The sequence below is a fragment of the Miniopterus natalensis genome, chromosome 1 (genome assembly GCF_054644295.1).
Source record: "Miniopterus natalensis isolate mMinNat1 chromosome 1, mMinNat1.hap1, whole genome shotgun sequence".
Taxonomy (NCBI): domain Eukaryota; kingdom Metazoa; phylum Chordata; class Mammalia; order Chiroptera; family Miniopteridae; genus Miniopterus; species Miniopterus natalensis.
In genome coordinates, this window is record NC_142081.1 from 171,720,473 (window position 1) to 171,747,864 (window position 27,392).

General features: G+C 38.6%; 2 protein-coding genes across 7 annotated transcripts in view; one reads left to right on the plus strand and one right to left on the minus strand.

The window, feature by feature from the left end:
• The window catches only part of CLOCK (clock circadian regulator), a 121,296-nt gene extending 114,099 nt beyond the window's left edge, over window positions 1-7,197 (plus strand). For all 5 annotated transcript variants that reach the window (XM_016207335.2, XM_016207361.2, XM_016207353.2 and 2 more), the window contains one exon: window positions 805-7,197. In XM_016207335.2, the coding sequence (XP_016062821.2) occupies window positions 805-987 (183 nt within the window). In that variant the 3' untranslated portion in view covers window positions 988-7,197. The remainder of the gene's footprint in view (window positions 1-804) is intronic.
• Window positions 7,198-9,465: 2,268 nt separating this feature from the next.
• On the minus strand, window positions 9,466-27,203 carry TMEM165 (transmembrane protein 165). 2 transcript variants are annotated; one of them, XM_087827353.1, is made up of 6 exons: window positions 26,970-27,203; window positions 19,549-19,774; window positions 14,947-15,122; window positions 14,234-14,413; window positions 11,340-11,445; window positions 9,466-10,621 (listed from the first exon to the last, which is right to left on the minus strand). In XM_087827353.1, the coding sequence occupies exons 1-6, from the start codon at window positions 27,171-27,173 to the stop codon at window positions 10,545-10,547; spliced, it is 969 nt and encodes a 322-aa protein (XP_087683479.1). In that variant the 5' UTR covers window positions 27,174-27,203; the 3' UTR covers window positions 9,466-10,544. The 2 variants fall into 2 exon arrangements, with proteins under 2 accessions (XP_087683479.1, XP_016062775.1); XM_016207289.2 differs by lacking the exon at window positions 26,970-27,203 and adding an exon at window positions 23,902-24,218.
• Between the last annotated feature and the right edge of the window lie 189 nt (window positions 27,204-27,392).

A 27,392-nucleotide genomic window follows, 5' to 3' on the forward strand; every position in this document is an offset into this window, starting at 1 on the left:
TAGGTGAAAGAAACAGATTCCTAGAGTTGAGACTTCCCCAAGGTCACACAGCTATCGGTGGCAGAGCGAAACTCAAATCCAGGGCTTCTGACTTCAGATCCTCTGCCGTTTTGTTTTGTTTTTTTATTACACTACACTGCTACATATAGCACTCAAGTCTCTAACTCAAGTATCTATCAGTCCTCATTTTTATAATACTTTTAAATAATGTTAATATTTAATCTTCATAGAAATTCAATATGGGAGGCACTATGATTATCTTTATTTTGTAAGTGAAGAAACTAAGGCTCAGAGAAGTAAATAACTAGACCAGGTCACACATCAAGTGAACGGGGCAGCCAGAGTTTGAACACAGACAGTATTCCTCAGGGCCCATGCTCAGCCACTGGACTGCTGCTCTTACCAACCGGATGAACCTGTGCAAAGGCGCTATCTATTTAACCTTAGTTTTTGTGTTTTATATGTTCTTAGCTATGCTTAAAATTTACCATCTGTTTAAAATTGTGTTCTTTAGGACATATAAAGACAAAGAATATGCATGATTTGTCTCAAGATATAGATCACATTTTGTATCCTAAAATCTCCAGCTCAGAGTCCTTTAAAAAATGAAATTTTGTAATATTTTCAAAATGAAGGAAAGCCTCATAAGCATTTTCCAAAATGTTATTTTTAAATGAGAGCAAAAATGCCCATTATGTGGAATTTAAGGATTTTGTCCCAATGGAAAGTGGAAAACTTAAGCAAATCTTAATGTACACAGCATAATGGGGGTAAAGCAATGTTGCATAATCCGTTTGTTTTTAGACTTCTAGGTTGCTCCATGGGAACCCTTCAACTCAGCTTATCCTCTCTGCTGCATTTCCACTACAACAGAGCACTTTCCCTCAATCACATCACCAGCAACACCAGTCTCAGCAGCAGCAGCAGCAACTGAGTCGGCACAGGACTGACACTCTGACCGATCCTTCCAAGGTTCAGCCGCAGTAGCACATGTCTCCTCTCTGACCTCAAGGGAGGAAGGGGTTTTCCCATAAAGAGTTGCTCAGATGATCTGAGGATTAGGAGGAAAAGTTCTAGCAGTTTCGTGAGATGCAGTATTGAGTATTCTAATTCCTTGAATTAGTTAGCAGGGAAAATGCTGCCTAGTGCTACAGATGTACATTAAATACCAGCCAGCAAGAAATGATCATATGGCCATAGCCAATTCTGACAGTGTTTTAATTTCCCAGATATTTTTTGATGGAAAAAGAGTATATTGCCAAATGTTAAGAAGCTCAGCTATGAAATATAACCTCCAGTGAATCAGAAAGGCACTAACAATGTTAGTAACTTTCAGTGGTTCTGTGCCTGTTTCAAGTGTTACAGAGGACACACCACTGCCACGTCAGGGGTTTGCTTACAATGATGCCATGAAGACAGTCCAGTAGACCCAGTAGGCCCTCTTCCTCAACCCCTCTCCCTTTCAGATAATGATGGAATTGCAATTTCAGAATGTTGTATGGTTTCAAACTCTCTATGTACAGATGCTGTAAAAATATTATGTATATGTCTGGATAAAAGGAAAGAAAGCAAAACATTTTGTATGCTGCATGAAAGCATTATCTCCTCCTTAAAGGTATGAGTACATTTCCATAGATTCTGATGCCATGTGCAAACTAAAACATCCTTTGTTTTCCCTTTTGTTTACAACACAATAGTGTTCTCACTTTCCGGGGCACAAGTCTTTCGTTCATACTTGGCTGTGATGTCACAGTTTGTTCAGTGAGGTATGATGTGCTGCTGGGAATGGATTTTGTTTTTTCAGGTTAAATGATTGAAATAACAGGATTTTCAAGTTACTCAGAAGTATCCTTCATTTCACTATTTTTCAATAATGTTTGAAAATAGGATTTGCACTGCTTTATTTTAGAAGGTTGGGAGTTTTGATCACATGTTTTGATATAGTTCATAGTTGGAAATAGTTGTGTAAATGGTTTTCAACAAGCCTGAAAGTAATTCATGAATGTTTCAGTTACAGGAGTGAAATTTGCACACAAAACGTTTTAGGCACTTTTTAACATTCTCACTGGTGGGAATTTTAACTTTTAGGATTTGTTGGAATCTTTTTATTATCCTTCACAATTTCAATGCTTCTTTTAGTCAGAAATGATTCAGGGTTATTTGAGGGGGAAAAAAACCCATAGTGCCTTGATTTTGATTCAGGTGATAACTCACCATCTTGAACTCATTGTCTGGTTTCAGTAGCAGTTTTGAAACCTTAGTCCATTTCTAATAGCATGTGGGTATCAGTGCCATTATTCCCCTAAGTTCCCTTGAAGACTGCTTTGAGTCTCTTGGGCTGGAGGTACAAATTATTTAGAAATAAAAGGTGACATCCTAACACTATCAGAATCATTAATATGATTGCAAATTGTTTTTCTAAGCACCTTCCTTTAAAGCTAGATAGTCACTGAAGAATTACCAGTAAATATTTGCTCAGTGTGATTCCTACAAAGAAAAAGGGTAGGAATTTGCTTTGCCTTTACTACAACAATAGAATATTGTAACACATGCTTTCTAAACATGAACTAAGATTTCATTTGGCAATATCATATTCCAAAGATAATAAATTACAACAAATTATATTCATAGAGAAGCATTTTATATATTCTATGGTACTAATAATTAAATTTACAATTATAGAGCAAAGGAAAATATCTTATTAAAATATAAAAATTATTACTGTGGAAAGGGAAAACAGCAAACTGTAATAAGTCAAAATTGACCTGAAAAGAAAATGTATAACAGAATTGAGGTTGTTAACAGAAAAGGTTTTGAGCAATGAAAATGACCTAATGCAGAATTGCTAGATAAAGGAGTCAGAGGAACTCTAAGTCAGTTCTTAAGACTTTTCTGCCCTCAGCTTTGCTATCATCATTAAGGGATATATTATCTTTCTATAGAAAACTATACCTGGCCACACTTAAAATAGAAATGTTGAAAAAGAAAACAACCAAAGAAAGTTGGTACCTACCCTTCTATAAAAGAAGTGTCACTAGATACCAATCCGTAATTAACATATCAAGGAGCTCCTTCCTCTTCTGGCTAAATGATCAGAAGAGATTTCTGACTTTCTCATGAATGTCAAGGATAGCTGTCAGAATGTGTGTGTACTTGAGCACACACACACATAGACGAAAATTGATGTTGTAAAATATGGCAACAGTATTAATTTTCTCCCCTTTCAAATTGCCTGTGTTGACTTTATTATGCCATTCCATACATATCTGAGTTGTGCCTCATTCATTCATTGGTGATATCTAGTGATACAGATTTAGCTAATAAAAGATATGAAAATTATATTAAGGTTTGTCCTCCAAGTACCATACTTAAAAGAAAGATAGATGGTAGACCATGAGTACTGTGTACTTAAGATTAACAAAAGCAAAGCCTAAGACAAGTTAGGCAAAATTTTGCATTTATAATTCCTGTTGTTCCTCACAGCTCACTTTTTCCTGCTTAGAATTGATTGCTAAATTTAAAGGAGCAGCTAGCTGCTTTTCCTCTGCTGTCAGTAGGCATTGTTGTGTTGGAAGAGCTAGTAAGCAGCATCTGCCTCTTAGCTCCTTTAACTGTTTTCCTCCTGCTTCTCTTGAACTTGGGCTGCAAAGCTGTCCCTGCTCCATGAATGGAGACTTGAGCATTCTGATGAAGATTCAGCAGTTTGCCTGTTCTCCATTCATTTCTGTAGCCAAAGTTGTAAATTAAATCCTAAATCTGTCATGAAAAAAACACCAAATAGGAACACCTTTTAACTACTTAAAAGTCATCTTTCTTCTGCTTTACTCTCATAGTCAGTCATTTTTTTGTTAAAAAAAACAACATTTTATTCTGGGTGGCACTTTTTAGGTAGAAACTGTTGAAGATCAGGCAAAATGCTAGCTGTTCTGCAGTTATCTTGCTTTGGACTGCTGTGGCACTGCACCAGTCAGTATTGTTTACTACATGTGAAGGCTACCAGGACTAATTATTACTGCCAGGAGTGTGTGAAACCTGAGCCTGGACACTCAAAAGTACTCTATTTTTTGAGTGAAAACTATGGGCAGAAAAGCAGATACAGCAGATGGGGGTAGCATTCAGTAAATACTACAGTTCATTCTCCACACCCTGTCTTGAGGGGGTAATTTGAGTCCTGTGCTCTGCTTTGTCACTTAGATCTGGTTTAGGAATGTACTAGTAATAAAAGGATGCCAGTGACTTTGAATGGTTCTAGTACTGAGTGCAGAATAGTGAAATGGTCATTTGGATTCTTCAGAAGTGCTGTGGTTGCTGGTCATGGCCTTAAAGCGGTCTGCTTGCAGTTAGCTACGGGGCAGTGAGGCAGTGCAGCTCTGTAAGGGGCATTGTGCGTTGGAGGGAGATGAACGATTGTTCAAGAAGCCTTAGGTAGGGGTCCTACAGACAGGTGAAAGTTATTTTTAACTGGATATTACTCAACTGTTTTAAAATGTTTCCACTACATTAAGGTAAACTTTTTTTAAAAGTAGAATGCAAATAGCATTTTACTCTAGTATTATTTTTTCTTTTTCTGTGTTTCTTTGGTGATTGAAAGTTTGTTAATGAACATTTGTGTTAAACTCATTCAAGTCTGTAACCTTTCCAATATCTGTGACCCTGTTCATAGCCCCTGGGAGTCAATGTTGGAAGGTGTAAACACTGGATATTACTATTGCTGAGTGAGTCTAGCCAGGAGTAAACCGATTGGAAAAGAAATAGCACAACGGCACTTGCCATTTTAGTAGTGATTGAGAAAGAACCTTTTAAGTTTGTTTGGGTTGGGTGAGCATTCTTCTAAAAGGAGCTTCTGAAGTAATTGCAAAGGAAAAGAGTCGACTATTTTTATAGCATATTTAATATATTTGTATATAACTATGAATATAGTAGGAACCACCCTTCACATGCCTCCCACTTTTCTAATTTCCTCCCCCTTTGCCATAGCACTAGTATAGCCTCGTCCGCATGGGTAATGTGCCTCTTGTCAGCCTACCAAAAGATAGTGCTGCTGCTTTCTGAGACAGGTGAGACTCTCATGCCTGGGGATCCTTTATGTAGGAGTAGCACACACTTAAAACAACATACCACAGTCTAAAAGCATCATTTTGAAATATAACAAGCACTTTATTGCAATTATTCATTTTGATAAAGTTTATCTTAGGCATTACCATTTGTAAAGGATCCCCAAATCATCACTTAGGTGAAATTTTAAAATGACATTTCTGAGAAATGTTTAGATCCAGTGAACCGTAGTAGGTTTATGGGAGTGATTTCAAGGTAGCCAAATGAACTTTGACTTTGTTTTGAATGTGGTGGAGTTGAGATTGTTGATGCTAGTTCCATTTAGACACTATTGTAAACCTATCTTGCCTATTGTGTGGACACCAAAAGAGCCTGTTTATTTTCAGAAGTCTAGGAAAATTGAGTCAGTGTGAATAGATGTATAGAACTAACCTAAAAGTGATTGTTAGTAATATTTTAGAATACAGTCATTTCAAGAATTATCCTGGGTGTTTTCAATGTGGTCTGAAATGTTAGCATGTCATTTCAGCGTTCCCATTTGAATTGCTCTTGTATATTTTTGCACAAAAAGGACTGAGATAAGGACTACTTTGGTTGAAGAAAAGAAAAAAAAGTGTAATCTGGTCTTATTTTAATGACTTCTGTGGAAACACTGGGGGTGAATTTTGTTGGTATAGTTATAATTCAGGATATTTAAAACAGTATTGAACAGCTCACAAATTAAACAAATGTGGATATTTAAAGATTAAAACACTTTCTTTCCATGTGACTGTTTTGCATATTTCCCCCGTGTCATAATTTAACACTACATTCCTTGTTTTTCTTAAATAAAATACTTTGCAGGTTATTTTGAGTATTTAACATATTTTGTAAGCTGCCTGGGTTTTCCTAAGGAAATGTCCTTTACTGAAATAGGATATAGTTTATGAAGAGATTAAGTGAAATTCCATCACCACCACCACCAGCAAACACAGGTGCTGCGTTAAGTGACAATCAGAATAGCGAGTATTTATGGAAGAGTTTAGAAAGTGGTTTTAAAGAAATTGCTTTGTAAGCAGTTCTCTGGGTTTCTTGAATAAAAATGGCTAAATGTATTTATTTATATTTTTAAGTATCTTTGTGTCCTGTTTTCTTACCAGTGATTTCAGTGTCATGTATTTAATTTGTGGTTTGTTTTGTTTTGCCTTGGACTCTTCCACTAGAGAACTGGCTCTTCTCACATGGAGTGCAGTCTCTCGCCCTCAGATGAGACTGCATGGGCGACCCAATCTACTGCGGGACAGCAGTGGGGAGGCCCACATCCAGGTGCCTCTTACTGCTCTCCTGTTCTCCATTTACTTAAGGAAAAAGTAAAGGTAACTCCTTTCAAATTTGCTTCATATAGCTCCAACCTTTTTCTATTCTTCCTGCCTTTTCCATTTTGGGGGCACTTTTTATGATTACAGCCAAAGGCCAGTATGACAGAACCAATGGCACACATTGCCTGTTTTGCCCATTTGGGGAATGTTAGTAAAACGGCCAGCATCTTCTAATGGCCTTTACTATCATATCCATGTTAAAATCCATTTAGTCTTTAACATAGGTGGAACAATGTATATGCACTGCAAACTCTTCTACAAAAAATGGTTGTCTCTATAGTGTGATGTTGCTTGGTCCTTTAAAAACAAAACCAACCTCCACGCACAGCTCTGCTCAGTAAAGCAGTGTTTGAACATTTGAAGCCTGGACCTTTGAGGATACTTCTGGCTGGAATGCATTGGAACAGAATTCTCTACTTTAGAGTTCCCACAGGTCAGGTACAGGGCACACTGTCTAGCTTTTGGGATCCCTTAGAGAATGGTAATTAAAGCAAGTTGGATTTAATATGTAAAAATATGTTCCTTAACTCTAAGGGTTCAATTGAAGATATACTTTCAAATGTTATGCTTTTAAATTTCTGAGGAAACAAACTGTGACATCGCTTAAAAAAACGACATTCAAATGTTTCGTAATAGGTGTTCTTGAGTTGGCGTGTACTGGTACAAATTCACTGCTGGCAATGGTTGTGCCAGGACTGGTGTTAAAATGTAGGAAAAGCTGTATTATCTCCAGATTGATGTATTATATAATTAGACAATCATCATCAAGCAAAAAAAAAAATTGGACAGAAAATGTCTTTTACTTTTTCAGTAGCTATGAAAGCTGTAACTTCGACCATTCTAGAATTATTTTGAAAGCTATTGTATTGTGGCCTAAGTTGGAGAAGGACCTCTGTATGGCACTTGCACATTTACTGTGTAAAGATTGAAGCCCAAAGATGAGTTAAATTCCGTGCTGTAATGAAACCAGTTAGTGCAAAAAAAAAAATTTTATCTTTGTAAATTTTTAATTGTTAACACCACTTGGTAGCTGTAAAAGCATACACCGAATTCTTATGTTCTGTGTGTTACATTGCTGTCCCTACTGCTTGGTTCTTGGTTTTAAATAAAAATTAGATGCAGCCTAACATTCTTCTGAAAGGGTGAAGCTATAAATGGCTAACTGATCTTGACATAGAATACCTCTTTTTACTAAAGCAGACATTGAACTGAAGTCCAAGTTGATTTATAAAAAACGAGAATGACATTTTCCAGGTATTGTCTTCAGCCCAAATCCTAAATTATACAGAAGCCAGAAGGGATAATGAATGGTTTCAACGGTGCTATATTAGGTTCTCTGATTTTCATGAGCTATGTGTGGAAATACAATATTGTGTAAAATGTGGGTCATTTTGTTACCTATTTGGTACCATTTTAATCTGGTGTTACAATTGGTTACACTTGTTTTTCAGAGCTATCCTTGAAGAGGTAAAAATGTTTTACTAGCCTACCTTCACTCAGGCCTCTTGCTATATGATCATTTTTCCAGGTTATGACGTGCAGTTTTTCAGAACTACATGTACTATTATGATGCTCTTTCCCATACCCTTGTAATGTATTCAGAACCTGAAATTACAGCAGAAGAGCCAAGCAGTAGCATTGTTGTTGTTTTAAATGTAAAAAGATTAGGTCCAGACTTTGTTTCCTTATTCAATCTTAAAAATAAAAAATACCTCAGTGCTGTTTTCAGTATCACCTACATTTCTCAAAAAATAACACCTGCTTTATGTGGCACTTAACTTGTAAGAATTACATTATTTTGGATTTTAAAGAGAAGAGTATTAAATATTTTAAAATCACTACCAATGAAATTTTCCTTTCTTTTATTCAGCAGTAGAGTCTACCTACATTAGTGACTTTTACCTTGTAGCTTAGGTCTGAGCTACCAAATTGGGTAATTATGTACAGTTACAAGATTGCGGTGCCTCAGAAAGCTATGCTGTTATTCACATGTTCAGCTGGTCCTAGGCCTGGTCGCCTGCATCGCCAGGTTGGGGCTCTGATGGTATTGTCCTTTGTGTTCTTGGAAAAGAACATAATTCCTTTCTCATTCTGTTTATAATAATCTAAGGCAGTAATAGGGGTATCTAACTGCAGAGAATGATGGTGCAGTCTGGGGACTTAATCTGAAATTCCTTTGAACTGCTTTATTCTAACTCATGGACAGTTTTTCTACCCTGTAATGGACACTTTTAAGGGGTTCTGTAACTACCGTAATGTTTTGAAACATGATTTTTTCATCAGTGTGTGCTAACTGCTCCTTTTCATTAATTTGAGAGAGAGGGAGGGAGAGGGAGAGAAACATCAATGATGAGAATCTGATGCACTGTCTGCTGCACGCCCCCTGCAGGGGATTGAGCCTACAACCGGGGCATGTGCCCTGACCGGGAATTGAACTGTGACCTCCTGGTTCATGGGTTGGTGCTCAGCCATTGAGCCACACCAGCTGGGCACATGCACTGCTACTTTTTAACTGACAGCTTTTAGATCTCTTCCCAGTAGTGGTTAGCTGTCTTTCCCACAAAGTTACTAGTGCAGAATGGTTGCTACATCGACAATGCTGGGCGATTATATTATGCATGATTAGACTCTTCCTAAATCTTTTCAAATTACAAGTGTACTACCAACTAAGGACTTTTGTAGTAGCTCAGTCACACAAGGAACATGTGGGAGGTTCTATAGAACTGTCCTTTGGGTTTGAAGAGGCAGAGTTACTGCATATGTAATAGAACATGTCAGGCTAGGAGAAAGCAATTATGCTGCTTGGATGGAATATAGTTAGTAGTCAAGTTAGAATATAATTACATGCCTGTGATTACTGAAGTTCCTATGATAAAATGAGGGAGCCTTACCATGATGATTGTAGAATGAAACTGACTTGACTCCCTGGTCTATCATGTAACCTTAGGCGGACTTTTTTTTTACATCAACTTTAGAAATAGGTCTTATAAATATTAATACTACTTTGATAAAATAGAGAAAGAACTTGTATAACACAAAAGGGAAAACAAACACTGGTCATACCACTTTTATTTACATTGTATCTGTTACATTGTTTATTCAATATAGAAAAAATACGAATACACTCATAGTATTCTCCTTTAATTTGGTAATTCCACGTTGTCAAATATTGACTCTTTTATATTGGGTTTCCTACCCAATTTTTTTAAAAAGGAAGAATGGCCTGGCAAACAATTCTTGTCATGTTATTGATATAACAGTACAGTTGTCCTTTGGTGTCTGAGGGGGACTGGTTCCAGGGCCCTCCCATCTACCCAAGGATGCTCAAGTGTCTCATATAAAATGGTGGAGTATTTTCATGTAACCTACTCACATCTACTTTAGATAATTTCTAGATTATAATACCTCATACAATATAAATGCTATGTAAATAGTTGTTATACTATATTTAGGGAGTAATGACAGGAAAAGTCTGTATATATTCCATACAGACACAACCCTCCACTGTAGGCCTAACCACAGAGTATATATATGTCAACAACAATGTAACATTTTTTCAAGTATTTTCCATCTGTGGTGGTTTGAATCCCTGGATGTGGAAGAGCTGATTAACATACTTTTCTTGCTCTCTTTTTTTTAACCTAATTTTGAAAAGATTTAGGATTAAACTACTGCTTACTGGTTTGGAGGAATGCTTTAAAAAGATAGAAATTAACTCATTCTTCCCCCAAGAAAAATTGTAAGATAAACATCTGAAAGCACCTCAGTGATCCAGGGCAAAAAAACATATTCCTTATAAAGTGATCAGTGCTGAAAAATAAAATTAAATGGTAGACCTCACTGCACAATGGTTCTGTGTATACTGCCCCCTCGCCCCCCCAAAAGCCAAAAAAGTCCTCAAAACAGAGGCTGTATTAACATAATTACACTGGAGAAAAGAAAAATCCACACTTAGACATCAGGTTTCTTTTAAAAATCCATGTTGCAAATAGAATCAATGATTATTTCTTTTGGACATAATAACTCATTGCTACAAAACACAGTAGTTTTCATCACTTTTAGTTTCCATGTACACTATGTACATACACACAGGAGTTACCTATCTTAAACTAAATACGAATGAAGAGCTTGTTAAAAACCAGAATCGGGACTTATAAATAGTGCAGAAAACGCGAACGCCAAAAATACGATGCCTCCTATGATTGTCACTGTAAGAGAGGAGAAAAAAGTTAAATAATGCAAAATTCCTCCACGTGGAAGACAAGATGTTACCCATTATTCTTCCAATCTAGTAAATTAACCTTAAAAACAAATTAGAAATGCTTAGACCCCATTTCCACAGCAAAGAACACTTATCGTGCCTGACTGTGAACAGTCAGAATCAGTGTCTTCTCCAGCACTGTTTTGAGAAATGACAGAATTGTACTGACAAATAACAGTAGAACTAGAACTCATCTTAAACCCGTTACGAAAGAGCACGTCCAACAACTTCTGGCTAGCAGAGAGACATGCATCTTTCGGGCCTACCACATGCACAGGACGTTTCAGCAGAATGAGTAAATACAGTACCTCTGATTCCCAACCTCGTAAGACATATTCTTAGGCCAAAAAGTTCTCATATTTCCACATGATGATTGTTTTTTACTGACTTCATTTACTAGATTCATTACCATGAGTCTAGGAGTGCTTATGGATGAATCTGTACTTTCCAATATCTACTCATGTGAAAAACAGTCCATGTTTGCAGGAGCAGGGGCAACACAATGACTGGATCTCTAAGAGGTTTTCATTACGAAGACCAAGTCTACTTCAGAAGTGAACACTTAAAAAAATAAAACAGCCCCTTTCCTTCCTCAGCTCTCTGTGATTCCAAGAGTTAAAACATACGGTATTTTCTTTGTAATTAAAAAGAAAAACCCCACGTACCGGTTCTGACAGAGATTTTTTGTGCTATCATGCGTCCTCCGATCACAGCCAGCCCAGTGCACAAGCAGTGTCCCACGGTCCCTCCCACAGCTACGCCACAGGGGTCCTGGAAACAAAGCAACATTAACTTAAAAGGGGCTGGAACTGCCACCTGAGAAAGGTAACTAACTGTGAAGCACTGAAAATGGAGATCAATGACGACACAACAAAACCAGCCTAAAAGTTACGATGCGTGTTTATGAAATGTAACAGCCGCCTAAAGGAATATGTTTCAGTTATACTAGGACTAGAGAGAAAAGTAGAAAAAACTCAATGTGTAAGATGAAAATAACCCTAATTCAACCTTTCATCTGTTGTTAAACTTAATTCACAGGCAACAGTTAGCTCAGTGCTAAGGAGACTTAACCTAGACAGTCTTCCTTAGCAGCATCTGTCTGTGCAGAGGCTAAGTGACCCTGCATCCTTACTCTCCAGTGTCCTCAACATGACAACCAAGTTTCTCAGTTGTAATTCTCTGGATAAAAGATGGTGATACCACTGTGATTAAAAATGTAGGGGAAGCAATGGAGAAGGGTTTTATGGGTGACGACAGGAAGTGGCGCTCAAAGGAGACTGAAAAGGAGGCCAGGCAAACAGCCCCCCAAGATGACCAAAGCGGGGCCCGTTGATGGCTGCCATGATCTCAAAGCACGTATCAACATCACTGGTGAGGCCAGAAACTAGAGCTTGTGGGCTTCGTAAGCAAGGAAGCAGAGCCAAGCCTTGTCCCATCAGTCAAACCCTTTGAGACTGAGGGAAAGGGAGGAACAGGGTGGTATTTGGAAAAGACATAGAACCAAAGAAGGGATAAAGCTTCTTTTCGATGAAAAAACATCTGCAGGCTAAAATGCTCACAAAATTGGGTTGGGAGAAAGGCAAAGATTTAAGCTGTGCATGGGGGCTGGGACCCAGAGTACAGGAGGGAAAAGGACTGCCACTGGGATGGGTGGGAGTGGAGCGGAATGACTTCTCTCTGAAGTGGCAGGTGAGGCTGTTTGCTGAGAAGCAGGAGTGTGTGTGCAGAAACTGAGGAGATGGAGATGGTTTGAAACATCTGAGAAGAAAAGCATGGGACTGCATCTCCCAAAGTGTGTATTACAACTTCTAGAACCGGTAAGCCAGAAGATGTTTTCATTCTACTTGAAAAATCACTGGATTAAATAAAATAGTTCCTTTAATACAGGATTTTTCAGTCTTTATTATTTTGCATACTCAGTCTTCAAAACAGAAAACCAGGATGCATTATTGCCAAATTTAGTTGACCCAACTTTTTCTTTAACTAGTACAGTAACATGTCAAAAGACACTAGGATTCTGACGTCCATGTGGGAACACTAAATTATGTTGGAAGCAGAAATGAAGTTCAGGCTAAAATGGACTGAACTAGACCGCATGGTTTATACAAAAAATTACCAAAAAAAAGAAAAGGGGAACAGAAACAGATAACCGTATTTCTGCCCTTGAAGAGCTCACTATATATCCCCGTGGTGCCAGCAGTGTGGAAGGTGGCTAACTGAGGGCTCACTGTGTTGGGGACCCTACATGCATTATCCTGTTTCACAGAAAATCCACAAACAGGGCCGAAGGGAGGCACTGTCGAAATGGGGTCACAAAGCAAGACTCGAACCCAGTCAGCATGTGCCACACTGCTAAGACCAAGGTAACTCATGCAGAATTGGAACCCTGAGCTTTCACAAGCCACTGTGCCACTCAGATGACAGTATTAAGAAAAATGCAGTGACTCTGCCCTCATGATAGTTCACGCAGGACTGCCACCTCCACTAACAAAATACATTCAAGTCCCAATTCTGGGATCTGAAAGCCAGTAAAAAAGGCTAGAAATCAAGAAAATGATAGGGCAAAGACATTCAAGTGACTTTTTAAAAGAGAGTTTGTTTTAAAATATGGGAATCATATTTTAAAATACAGCAGTTTTGAAGCTCCTCTGACAAAACGGCCCTGCCCCAACTATGTTAATTAACTGTGGTCTTTATTAAGGAACCTGTTCTTTTATTATACTTCCTAGGAATTAAAAACAAATCATCAAGCTAGTTATCTAAATCCTACCATGAGATAAAAACAATGTAATTTAACAGATACACAATCAAACAATATTAGTTGATGAAGACAAGCATGAAAAGTAGCAGCAGTGCATTCCAAAAACTCCACACCCACCTCCTCAGCTAATCTCGATAAATCTCTGCGAATATTAATACTTTTCATGTAAAACTTTACTATTGCCCTCAAAAGAAATAAACTTTAAATTTAGATGGGTATCTTTTAAGTAGCACTTGATAACTATGAACAAGATACAGCAGAAAAGACAGACTGCTACCCACTAGCTTATGGGCCTCAGGTTCTCTCTTGGTAGAGCCTAAGCTAGAACCAGATGATCAGGTCTATTCTGACTTACCATCATCCTAGGACTCATTATTCTGGGGCTAAAATGTAAATTTTCTAAGTCATCTTTGCAACATTATTTCTTTAACACAAGGAAGGGAAGAACCCAAAGATACCCACTTTTATGGTTTTAGATATTTAATGCCAAACTGACCTTCAGAAGTTTATATCAACTTATATTCTTAGCTAGTAGTATATAAAGGCAAGTTCTAAGAAAAGAATGCCAAGCACCACAGCATCATTTTGGCAAAACTGGAGAGGATTCAGCCTGATGAGTCGAGAGCAATAAGTTTGCACACACTATCATCCGACTGACTGCAGAAATGGGAGGAGGTCCGTTCTGAAGAGTAGCAGGATTACTATCTAAAACAAATAATCTAGCACACGAAATAATCCCTCGGCCCACCCTGTGACTCTGTCCAGTGTCCTCGGGAGCAATTAGTTATGCTCACTCACCTCTCTAGCTGCCAAAACAATCGTAGTTAGTTGAGAGCGATCACCCCACTCTGCTAAGAATGTTAACGTAAGAGCCTGAACAAAGATGGGTGAAATAAAATGCAGCCACTTTTTCTGAGGTATCGTGTTTGCACCCATTTCAACATCTCCTGGTCCATTTAAGAGTTTAGTTCGTTGAAACTAAATTAAAAAAAGAAAATGACATTAGTCTCAGGAAGCGAACAAAGCTGCACAAAATTACTTAATGTTTCTTTAAAAAGTGTTAAAATTCTATGGAACAGGCTCCAAGGAGAAACTAAAAGTTAGGTGACCCCAAGCTTACCTTTTGAATCACCGTCTCACCAACAAATACTATATTCTCAATTCTTCCATTCCTCCCCAACAAAACAAATCAAACAGTATTTACTGATCACTTGCTAGCCTACATACTGTGGGAAAAAATGTAAAATTATAAACTACAGTTCCTGCTTTTCAGTTTAAAATTAATCTAAGGAACCTGATTACACATTTAGTATTCATCCCCACCTCCTCTCTCTACCACATTCACACTAACCCAGTCATAACACAGCCAGGTGTGAGAATAAAAACTAGGCAAAATAATCTGTTTGTGTATCCCACATATCGCACAGCTATGGGGAACCATGGAACCCTCTGGATAGTGTGTGCTTAGCTGAGTGCCCTCTTGGTCCAGATATTTAACTGCTATGACTTACTTCTTCATCTTTTTTCTTTAATTCTGCTTGTACTTCTTCAAGTTCCTCTTGGCCTTCATCTGGACTCATCTTTAGGCCTTCCCGAAGCATTCGAATGCCAAAAATGGCAAATAACGCAGTTGAAACATAGTAGGTGTATACCCTGGGGATGACTGTGGTAGCATAGCCAAACAACACTAGAAGACAATGCCACAGTATATCTGGTTAATCAGCAAGTATCACAACCAAAGAAAGAATAGTTACCTTCAGAAACCATAATTTACTGTTTTAAAGGAATAATGGTTTGCATTAGAACCTAATACGTAATTACTTCAAATAATTCCACTTCTTTCCCTTCACTGATAGTGTCTTGAACCCTTAGGTCTAGCCAATGATGTAATATAGCTTATCAAGAAATCAGCGTTCCAGTTGGAGACAGCATGCGTTCCATAGCCGCCTCTTATGAGATAACGAACTCCTCTCTAGACACGTTTAGTACTTTAGGCAGAAGGTTAACTTGGATGCCCTCTAAGGATCCAGAAATCTTACAACCTGGAAGTTATACCAAATTCCCATGTAAGTGATATTTCTTCATTACAAATCTTTAAATTACAAACTTCCACAGTGTAAGACCTTAACAAGATTCTCATATGGCGTGACTTCAACTCTGCTCCTTTGTAACTGTTTAAAATAAATATATGTTATGAAAGAAAATGAATTCCTTATACAAGAAAAGTATCTGAAGTGAAGATACTGACTGGGGAATCACTAACTTACAGGTAACTAATTACTTTGAGAACACTCAGCATGAGAATGTTAGTGTGAGAGGGAAAAAAATGGGCCAAGAACGAAACTGTAGAGCATATCAATATTTATAGTACCAATTTTTTTTTCAGAGAGAGAGAAATTTAACTAGAAGCACATGGTGTCATAGAAGAGAATAAAAAGTTGGGCAAGCCCATGAACATGATCTGTGGGGCTCACTAAAATGAAAACTGGGCTTATAACCAGGAAGCTGATCGTCAGCCTTTACAACAGGGTTAGAAGCAGAAGTCTGACTGCGAGTGGGTAAGGAGTGAAAGGGGAGGAGGGCAACAGCTGTAATAATAAAGCTCTGAAGTGGGTAAGACTGTCATCCTGCTGTCAGATGGCACAGAGAGGCTGGGCAAATCCCCCCAGCTAAGTGAGAGGCAGAGCCTGGATACAAGCCCAGGCAGCCCGCCTTGCACTGTTGGCCCTCTAAAGCAGAGACACAAGAGACACAGGTGAGCAATCTACAAACTGACTGACATACCCCCAAGGGCACACGATTTTAGAAGGGGACACAGACGACTAGTTTGTGAAAGAATATTTCCAGCTCAACTTCTATGCTATACTCTTTCCTAAACTCATCTGCCTGAAAACATGCTTATAGTTAAGGAGTCACGCAGGTTCTCCTCTCTCATCCCTTCTTCATGGTTGCCCTCTACCCACTTTACAAAGACTCCTTTACCCAACTTCCTAAGGTGCACTTCCCCATAGTAAGAAAAACAGAAATTCTAGGGCACCAAAGAGGGTGTGTGAAATACTGGTGTCCTCAATCAAGGCATCATAAACCAGAGACACGGCTTTGGCTCTTCCCTGTCCTACACACGTTTCTGACAAGGTCATGGCATTAAAATAATGCATTATGGTCATTGGAAATAACGGTTATGGCATCAGAAATACGGTACTTTGGCCTTAGCAGTAATAATTTTCACTTAAAAACCATGCCTTTTTTATCCCCAGCCAGTGTAAACAATTCATTTTCCCTAAGGCAGAGTCTTGTTACAGCAAAGAGCATCAGAAAGACATACTAAAGCTCGGTGTCTTATTTCCCCCAGGTGGCACACTCACAGCTGGGTTCCATGCCAAATCCATCCATCCATCTTAGAATTAGAATTCTAAAGTAGACGATTGTCATGGGGATGTATATCATGTTTATTTAAATTCAAAAAACTAAGTCCAATGCTTTCTGCCAGAAAATTAGCCTGACTTAAATGATTTACTGTGGACTTACTATAACCGCCATGGCAATTAGGTAATGCAGTAGACATTTTCCATAAATTAAATAAGCTAAATCTGCAGTTCTGAGGTTCCAAGATAATATACTTAAAGTACATGATGTGATACAACTTTTAAAATGAAATGCTTTATTGGCAAAAGTACACTGAAATGAACAGTATTTCAATTTTTGCAACCATTTCTAAATACAGTATATCCAGTTATACAAGGTAACATAAGACTAACATGTATAAGAACAGTAATTTCATAAATTTCAGAAAAACCTTTTTTGGTATACTTGATGGTTTCTAATTGTCTGCTTTCAACAAAATCAACAAGTTATTATCAGCTGGTAAATCATTAAATATCATTTTTGATGACAGACCAACCAGTATGTGATTTTTAGCATATAACCCAGGAGTTCCAAGGAACTGAGTGACATGGTCTAACAAAATTCTTTCTTAATTATTTATGTGAATAAAATTTCTCAGCCCTTGTATCTACTTAAAAAAAAAAAAAAAAAAAAATTCAGAATTGATTCTAAACCTTGCTCCATACTAGCAATGTTTCCACAGACATATAAACTAATTTTTAAAATAATAGTTCCATCATCCTGACTGGGTGGCTCAGTTGGTTGAGTGTCATCCTGTCCACGAAAAGGCTGCAGGTTTGATTCCCAGTCAGGCCGCATACCTGGACTGTGGGTTTGATCCCTAGTTGGGGCACATACAGGAAACAACAGATTGATGTTTGTTTCTCACATTGATATTTCTTTCTTTTTCCCCCTTCTCCTCTCTCTAAAATCAATAAAAATGTTTCCTCAGGTGAGGATTAGAAAAAATAATAGTTGTACTATCTGATTAAGAAAGGCATTCAAAAATGTTTAAATTTGTGATATTTTGCTTTGATCAACTGTATACTAATAACTATAACTCCAGTCATAAAAAGTGTTAACATTTACAGACTTAAAGAACATTTTCAGCATCTTTTAAAATTCAATTTATATACATATTTTTGCAACAAATAAATAGGACAGTGTGATCCAAAAGATTTTCAAGTAAAAACTTGTAATTGTTAAGAGTAAAATTCTATGAGAAAAGTAAATGAAAATAAGGAGGAAAAAGAACAATGTACATTTCCAAATGTTAAAGAGTTTATTCATGCTTTTTGAAGGATTGATGGTGACAGTGGCTATTAAACTGCTAATGGTATTTGGGGTCCACTGGGTATGTTTTAAAAGAATACTATATAGTTTTTTTTATACAATATATCAGAAATTAGATCTTTGTAACTCCTTAAGCTTAATATGACAAGTTTTGGATTACCATCAATGTGACAGTGGGTACATACTTTTTCAAAATTATTTTAGATACACGAGGGAAAGGTTTGAAGACCACAGATACGACCTCTTTTAAACATTACAGGTGAGGAGAGCTGTCAGTACCAGCAGCTAGAGTGAGGTGGGCCGAAGGTCAGGACAGGAGAGACTAACTCCACTTACAGCTGAAGAAATGGAAGTGAACACAAAGGAGGGGGAACTGATGGAGCAGCTTCTGAGGTGGGAATGAGGCTAGCCTTCTAGTTATCCTCAAAGTTTCAAAAATAAAATTCTGATATTATTGAAACTCATTCCAAACAAGTAATTTTACCATTTACAACTCTCCCCACTTTTCCTATAATCAAAATTTACTTTTAAAAACTGTTTTTACTGTGAAATACAAATAATGCTAATATTCTAAAATATGAAAAGTAGTCAAATTATTTTAATCATTAAAATACTCATGTTTTAAAAGACTTTAACAAGCATCCAAGCAGCGAGAAATAGAACTTGCCGAGAGAAGAAGAGGGGTGAATGACTGAGCACTTGAAATGTAAGATCTCGTTTTAAAAACACATCACAACCCTGTAAGGTAGGTCGATATTATTTCCATTTTACAGACAGGGAACCTGAAACTCAAAGAGGTTAAGTAACTTATCATTACACTAATACACGGCACAGTCAGACTCTGACCCAAGTCTGACTCTAAGGAGGAAGCTTACTATTTTCTACCCACGTACAAGGCTCAGGGTTGCTTCTGAATAAGAGACTAAATTATGTTTATTTAATAGTAAGTTTACTTTCTCATAGTCTCATTCTTTGAAAAATTGAAGCCTATATAATAGCAGCACAAACTAGGTATCTAAGAATGTTTCACTCCTTTACTGTAATAGGTAAGAATAACTTAATAGAACATAATAAACCAAAAGTGACTCCTCAGTTATTGTTATCAAATGTCCTTGAACAGGAGAATATGCAATTCTCTGTGGTTGCGTGAGTCCAGAAATAAGCTTACCTGGACTGAAAAGGAAAAGCAGCAAGAATACACAGCAAAAGCAAGGGTTCCAATACAGGGAATAAATGAGTGTGTATCTTGACTGAATAGCTGAACAATTAATTTTAAAAATGCAGTATCGTTTTTAGGAATTTATGTACTAAAACCATTTTCTCTTTACAAAACTCTGAACATGAGCCAAATTGAATGATTTAGTGACTCAATGCCAAACACTATGCTTTTGCCTAAATCCAATAAACTTGTTAGGAGGAAAAGTACACTTACTTACCCGATAAGCACGTCATTAAGCCCAAGGCAAGCATAGCACCAGCCAACACTGTCAAACGGTTATAGCGCATTGCCATAATGGCTGCTATAAAAAATGTCTTATCACCCAGTTCAGATACAATGATAACTGATATGGCAGCCACAAATGCATGGATAAATCCCAAATTTGTTTGGGTAGCTGGATCTTCTTTATTGGTATGAACTGCAGCAGCTGGTGTGAGTCCTTTCTGAAATAAAAAAAATATATACATCAGCTACTTTTTGAAAGAAGCTGTTATTTACAATTCTTTTATTTTGTATGTCAATTAAGACTTTTTCTGTCATGGCCATTAGACTTATTGACAGTCTAATCACTCTGAAAGCCATTAGTAATGACAGAAACCTCTGATGGATAGTTGCTACAATGCAGATCCTAGTACAATTCTACAAAACAAATGGGGGGGGGGGGAGTGTAGACGAATCATCCACACATTAAAATTACCTTATTTTCTAAGAATTTGTAAGCTAAGATTAAGTTCTTAGCCTTTTATTTGTAACTTGTGTGAAAGACCAAGTTATGTTTATCAAACATTCAAATAACAGGAAGCTGAGATAAATTTCAGTAACACGTTAGAGGACAGAGTAAGATTCAGAAAGCTCTTGACAGGGTAGAGCATGAGTTGGCTCTAGCTAAGATGAGGTCTAATATAACTGGATATCCTAAGAGATAATAAGGCCTGATAAAAAAGACAAACCAGTGTTAGCATTAAGGTCATTTTAAACTGAAAATGTGACAAAGCTCCAAAAGGGCAACAAGCACTTTCAAGAGTTAGTAACACGTCCAATATTCTATGCTGCTCACTCTTTACCCAAAGTTCAGTACTGGTCCAGAGGCACCACATTTTAATACCAATGGCATTCTTCTCAGAACAACTAATCCTAAAGTTTATATGGGACCACAAAAGACCCCAAATAGCCAAAGAAATCTTGAGAAAGAACAAAGTGGGGATCACGCTCCTTGATATCAAACTATACTATAAAGCTACAATAATCAAAACATTATGGTACTGGCATAAACACACACACACACACCCAATGGCATTGACTACAGAGCCCAGAAATAAATCCTTGATTATACAGTCAATCTATAACAAAGGAGGCAATAATATACAATGGGGTAAAAATAGTCTCTTCAATAAGTGGTACTGGGAAAACTGGACAGATACAGGCAAAAAAATTAAATTGAACCACATTCTTACACTATCTACAAAAATAAACTCAAAATAGATTAGACTTAAATGAAAGACCTGAAACCATTAAAACTGCTAGAAGGAAACAGGCAGTAAATTCTGACATCTGTCTTAGCAATATCTTTTTGGATGTATCCTTGGGCAAATGCAACAAAAGAAAAAAATAAAACAGCATCAAACTAAAGTTTTCCACAGTGAAGAAAACCATCAACAAAACGAAAAGACAACCTACTGAATGGGAAAAATATTCGTCAATGACACATCTGATAAGGTTTTAATACCTAGAATATATAAGAAAGTCATACAACTCAACGCCAAAGAAACAAACAAAAATGGGCAGAGGACCTGAACAGACATTCCTCCAAAGAAGACATGCAGATGGCCAATACACGTATGAAAAAGTGCTCAACATCACTAATCATCAGGGAACTGCAAATCAAACCACAGCAAGATACCATCTCACACCTGTCAGAATGGCCATCACCAATAATGGCCATCATGCTGGCAAGGCTGTGAAGAAAAGGGAACCCTTGTGCACTGTTGGTGGGACTGTAATTAGGGCAGCCACAGTGGAAAGCAGTATGGAGATTCCTCAAAAAATTAAAAATAAAGTTATTTTTAATTAAAAATTCCTCCTCTGGGTATTTATCTGAAGAAAACACTACTACTTGGAAAAGATATATGCACCACTGTGTTCAATGCAGTATTATTAGTAATAGCCAAGATATGGAAGCAACCTAGATATCTACCAATATATGAGTGGATAAAGAAGAGAAGTGGTTTATGCATGTACATACACAAATACAGAGGTATTATTCAGCAATAAAAAAGAATGAAATCTAGACATTTGTAACAATGGACGGATCTTAAGGATATTATGCTAAATGAAATGTCAGACAAATACCGTATGATTTCACTTAGTTGTGCAATCTTAAAGAAACACAAAAAACAGAAAACAGACCCATAGATTGGGAACAAGCTGGTGCAATGGCTAACTTGAAAACGCCCTGGGGTATGTGCATTTACCGCCTTCCCTGCACTGACAATTTGAAAGAATACTGGCATTCTGAGAACAGGAAGTGAACATCAGATGAATGGGGTTCAGGGAACATAAGATAAACAGGGCCCAGACTGAGAGCCCTGTATGGCTACTGCCCAGCTTCGAGGCAAACACAAAGCCCTTCAAGTTTTGAGAAGACAAGAACATGATTACGGCACTGTGACTAGATACATCAGGGCTAAAAGAGACCACCAGCCACTGAACCAATTAGGAGGCCATCTGCACAAGACCAATGTTAGTAACAGGGAAGGAAAAAATTTTGTACCTGATGTAAAGGAAAATCAACAGAACTTTTAAAAGGGAGGAGAGTCAAATATGATGGTTAAACTGTTCCACCTGGTTAAGTGAACTACTAGTGTTCCTATAAGGTATGTGGGAAAGGAATACAAATAAGGGGTTTGGTTTCAGACGTGTTCAGTCTGAGGTGATAAAAAGCATTTCAAATGAAGGTTTCCAAGACGGCGTACAAATGGGACCCCTGAGTTTAGGCAGCATAGCCTTACAGTATGTGCCTGCTTGTAGATGAAATTTCCCCGGGAAAAGGAAGAGATGAAGCTGAAAAGCCTTAGGGAATGTGTCCATTTAGGGAAAAGAGAAGAGGGGGAGAGAAAGAGAAAAACACACACATTTTCTTAGGTGTTTAAAAAGCCGGGCAAGAGACCACCAGATGGTCGAGAGGGCAAACACCATTCACTGAGCCACTAACTAGGTGCCAGGTAGTTTCACATACATTGTTTTATTTGATACTCAAAGACCTTAAGAACTGTTATCCCAACTTAACAAAAGAGGAGAAACTGAGGACCAATAGCATTAAATAATTTTCTCAAGTTCATATAGCAAAAATGGGGTCCAACTCTTCAAAAAGTGGAGCGGTAACAGTGTCAAATGAGAACTGAAAAAGAGTCCTGGATTTAGCAATTAGGTAAGTTACACATATCCTTCAAAAATGAAGTCTCAATACTGAGTAGTAAAATAAAAAGACAGGGGCTCAGCCCTGGCTGGGTGGCTCGGCTGGTTGGCGACACTCTGGGTGGTTCACAGTGTTGTCTGTACACCAAACGGTCTCGGGTTCAATTCCTGGTCAGGGCACATACCTAGGTTGCAGGTTTAATCCCTGGTCAATGTTCCTCTCTGTCAAAAATCAATAAAAACATATCCTCGGGTGAGGATTAAAAATAAAAAGATGGGCTCAAGCCAGATAATGGAAGACTAGAGCAAAGTGAAAACGCAGCTAATTTCCTGCATAGAAATTTGGTTTATAAAACTGAAGAACAGAAGCTACAGGCATACCTCAAAGGTACTACAGGTTCAGTTCCAAACTGAGCGAGCCTAGAAATAAAGTGAGTTATAATCTTTCTGCTGGTGGAGGGTCTTACCTTGAATTTGTAAAGAACACAACACCTGTGAAGCGCAACAAAGCGAAGCGCAATGAACAGAGGTATGCTTATAATGCAGTCAAGAAAAGTTAAATTAATGACCTCCTTTCTTTCCCCAAGTAGAAAACAACCTGTGGGCATGCATAAGCAGACAGAATGGACCCAATGAAGAGAATAAAGATCTTGAGGAAGAAAAACACTGGAGGTCAGAGAATAGGGACATGGACACAGAGAAGAGGTCCAGTACCTGACAAAAGCAGAAGGTATGGGCACAGAGGAGCAAATATTTAGATGTGTACAAGAGGGTCAGATGCAATTTTGATATTCCACTATTCAGTTACAGTGTAACAAAATAATGAAATACAGTACATTGTTTTCCTTGTTACAAATACCACTATTTCATTATTTTAATTTGAGTCTGAAACCCAAATTATTTACATCTTGAAAACAGGGTCAACAAATAATTAAAAAAAAAACTTGCTGAATAACTCTTCGTTACTCAAAGGTTAAATTAGTTCCAAGTTGAACTGTTTTTAAAAAAAAAAAGGACGCCCACTAGAAAATATTCTTTTATACTTTCATGATCTTCAAGGAAGAAAATGACAGCCAACAGTGAAAAAATAATTCCTATTCTAGTTCTAGAGTTCAAATGAACACATATGTATGACTACTGAAATTGATACAGATACCTGCATCAGAATCTTCATCTACACATGATGAAACTAGGGAAGATGAAGATACTTTCTTTGAAAAAAAGACTGATGTCCCTGCAAAAAAAACAAAAAGTCACTCAATGAAAGTCACCACACAAGAGGTTAGATTTTCTGAAGATAAAAGATTCAGATGGAAATGCTTAGAATTGGCTTAAAACTGTCTCCTAACCATTACTTTAAGAAGTCAGAAAAACCTTTTTCAGAAGTTGGAAAATGTGCTCAAAAATATACATTCAACCTAAACGACACCATGGACAAACCTGGTTTTAAAAGACTGCATTGCAATAAAAGATAAAATTACATTTTATTACAAATTCCCACTATCATTTCTTTTTATGGATGGTTTAGTCTGGTTTTAAAATATTTTCTTTTTTATTAATGTTACTTATTAATTCATAGAATAATATATATTTAACAAAAACATTTTTATTTTAATGAATGTTTAGTGACTTTATTTTTATGAATGTTTTTAATGGATTTATAAATTTAGACACTTGAATGATATTAAATGTTTCACTGATTTTGTTTTAATGAATTGCTTTGATGGTAGAACATCAGGCAATGAATTCAGTATCACAATGTTCACTTCATCCTGACACAGCAATCCTAAGCAAGACAAGAGTCCTCATATCCGATGGCCTCAATCTTAGCTATAAAGAGGCTAGAGCTGGGAGACTAGACTGGATTGAAGCAGAGCTGCAACTTAATGAAAATGAAAACAAATTTAAAACATTGTGTGGAAGGCCTTCTCAGTTAAAAGATAATAAAAGAAATGCCAAGAGACAGTAAATACCAAGAATTTGTACTGGGCCACGTAATAGGCTTTGTGGCTTTACCAACAGTGCTACTTAACCAGACAGTTCTTGGGGCTTCCAGGATATGCAGCACATTAAAAATCCCCTTTATTAAATCTATCTGATCTCCCTCAACTAAAAGGACTTAACGTCGCTTAATTTACATACTCAGCCAGGGAAGGAATCAGGAAAAACGGAGAGTCACTAGAAGCATAAACCACACAGATGAAAAAATACAAACCGTCAACCGCACTTTTTCACCAGTTTGGAAATGGGTTTAACTGTAAATATAAGTTCAGAGTGAACTCCCCCAACTTTTACCTGATCATAGAGAAAAAACACACCCAGAGTAGAAAGCTGTTAGAAATTCAGCTATCTTGCTTCGAAGCACCCTATAAGATAGAACTACATTTTAATACATCTGACACTTGAATGCCTACCAATAAAGAAGAGATTTCCCTCCTATTTTCAGAAACCCACTCTCACATAATGGCACGAAAAGGGTAAGTTTAAATAGCCTACCCTTTAAAATAAATATCTTCCAGCATTCTGTAGTACTGTAAGCAGAGAAAAAATAGTTGAACCATATTAAAAAATTATATGAAAATATAATTAAAACAATTGGGTTCTACAATATAGAAATTAGTATAAATTCCTATCAAAAAAGAATCATCAAGAATACAAGAAAATATTAAAGACAAAAATCACATATTGTGCCTGCCCCTTCCCACCACATCCTGAATTTTAAAGACAAGGATCCTTAAGACCATTTAAACATAGTCACTAGATGCTGCTGACTTTTTTTTATATGGCTAGATTTCCCCCCACCCCTCATTGTCTAAAGGGTATTATTTTGTATCTCAAAAATCACTATATGACTTAAACTTTAATGAAAGACTTGGAGAGTTACATTGAAAATATCTTTCACTTAAAAAGTTACTTAACCCAAAATAGTTACTGTTTGAAAAAAAACTTCTGATGAGTTAAATGATAGGAGGCTTTTAAATACTAAACTCTTAAGACTAAATGTCATGAATCAGCATTTCAGCTCAATTCAGAACTGGAAATGGCAAGCAGGGTCAGCTTAGGCCAGGATGACAAGAGAGAAATCACTTTTCACCAGGTAGGGAAGTCTTCACAGAGAGGAGGTTCTTGGAAGGTGGAAAGGTTCTGACCAGTGAGTGGGCTTCAAGCTCACTGAGGCCTTTTTAGGGAGGCCTTTTGTTGGAGAGACTAGCCACGGAGCACATGGAAAGGTCTCCAGTTTGTGTAAAGCACATGAGCAAGGGAGCGGTGACTAAAAAGCCTGGAGGTTGACTGGAGCCAGATCAGGAAGAAACCTGAACATCCTGCTGAAGAGGCTGGACTGAGATCAGTAGGCAGGGGCAACTCTGGAGATTTCTGAGAAGTAAAATAGAATTCAAAGTTTAGGAAGATTCGTTGGGTGGCGACAGGTGGAAGTTGGTGGGGAGAGGAGGGTTGAGCGCGAAACCGTCCCCTACCAGGACAGAGGACCCGAATCCAGGAATCCAAATTGGAAATGATAAAGCCCAGAACTGGCAGACGGAAGAAACTTATGGAAGAAACTTAAAAACGCCGCTGAGATTTTGAATACGAGTGATTAAGTGGTTCTATTAACATAAATTAAGACACTAATAATATCTACTCAGGGAAGGCAAAGGACAGTTCTGGTAGAGGTATACACTTAGTTCAGGCATCCCACAGCGCTGCAGGCCTCGGTGCTCCTGCCGAAGCCAGGCGGTTCCTCTGCGTCCCTAAGGGCTACTCCTACACGCGAGAGCACGTTTTTGAAAAGTGAGAGTCACGCTTCATAATCCATGTACATCTGGCAAAAACACAAAGAAAGTCGCGCAAAGCTGAATTTGGGTAAACCGCTCGGGATAAGCTGTTCCAACCATGAAAACACCGACGTTATCCTCAGAGAAAACCAAAAGCCTCCCAGCTGCCCTCCGTGTTCAACTTCCCACTTGGGATGAGCTTTTCCAGCTCCACAGGCTACATCCGGCCCGCAGGTCCCCGCGCCGCAGCATCTCCGTCTCCTGAGCTCAAGGACCACAGCGGGGCCCCGCCTGCCTTCCCCTGGCACACGGGGCCGGAGAGGCCAGGCCTGACCCCGAACACGCGCCCGGCCGGCTCCCCTCCCCCGCCGGCAGCCCCGGGCCGAGCGCGCGCTCCGGGCGGCCGCCAGCCTGGTACCCGGCCCGGCCCGGCCCATTCCGTTCGGCTCACCTCGGCCCGCGGTGGCTCCGGGCCCTGCACGGCCACGGGTTGCGGCTGCAGCTGCTGAGCAGGCGCCGGCGGCTCCTTGTTCCGGTGGCTAAGGTCTTCGTCGGGGACAGCCCGGACCCGGGCCGGGGCCCACAGCAGCGGAAGCAGCAGGAGCAGAAGCAGCCGCGGCGCAGAGGCGCGGCCGCTCCCGCGGGCCGCCGCCATCCCGCCCACCGAGACGGCCGCCGCGGGAGGAAGTGTGGGCGACTGGACGCCGCGACCCCGAGCCACCGCCGCGGCGCCGCCCCGCACGTCTCGCCGCCGCCTAGCGAGGGGTGGGCACCATGCGGGAGGGCGCAGCGTCGGGCGCGAGGCTTCGGGCAGCCGGCGTCCGCGGCCGCCGCTCGCCTCTCCCTCACCCGCCGTGGCCGCGCGATTCCGCCA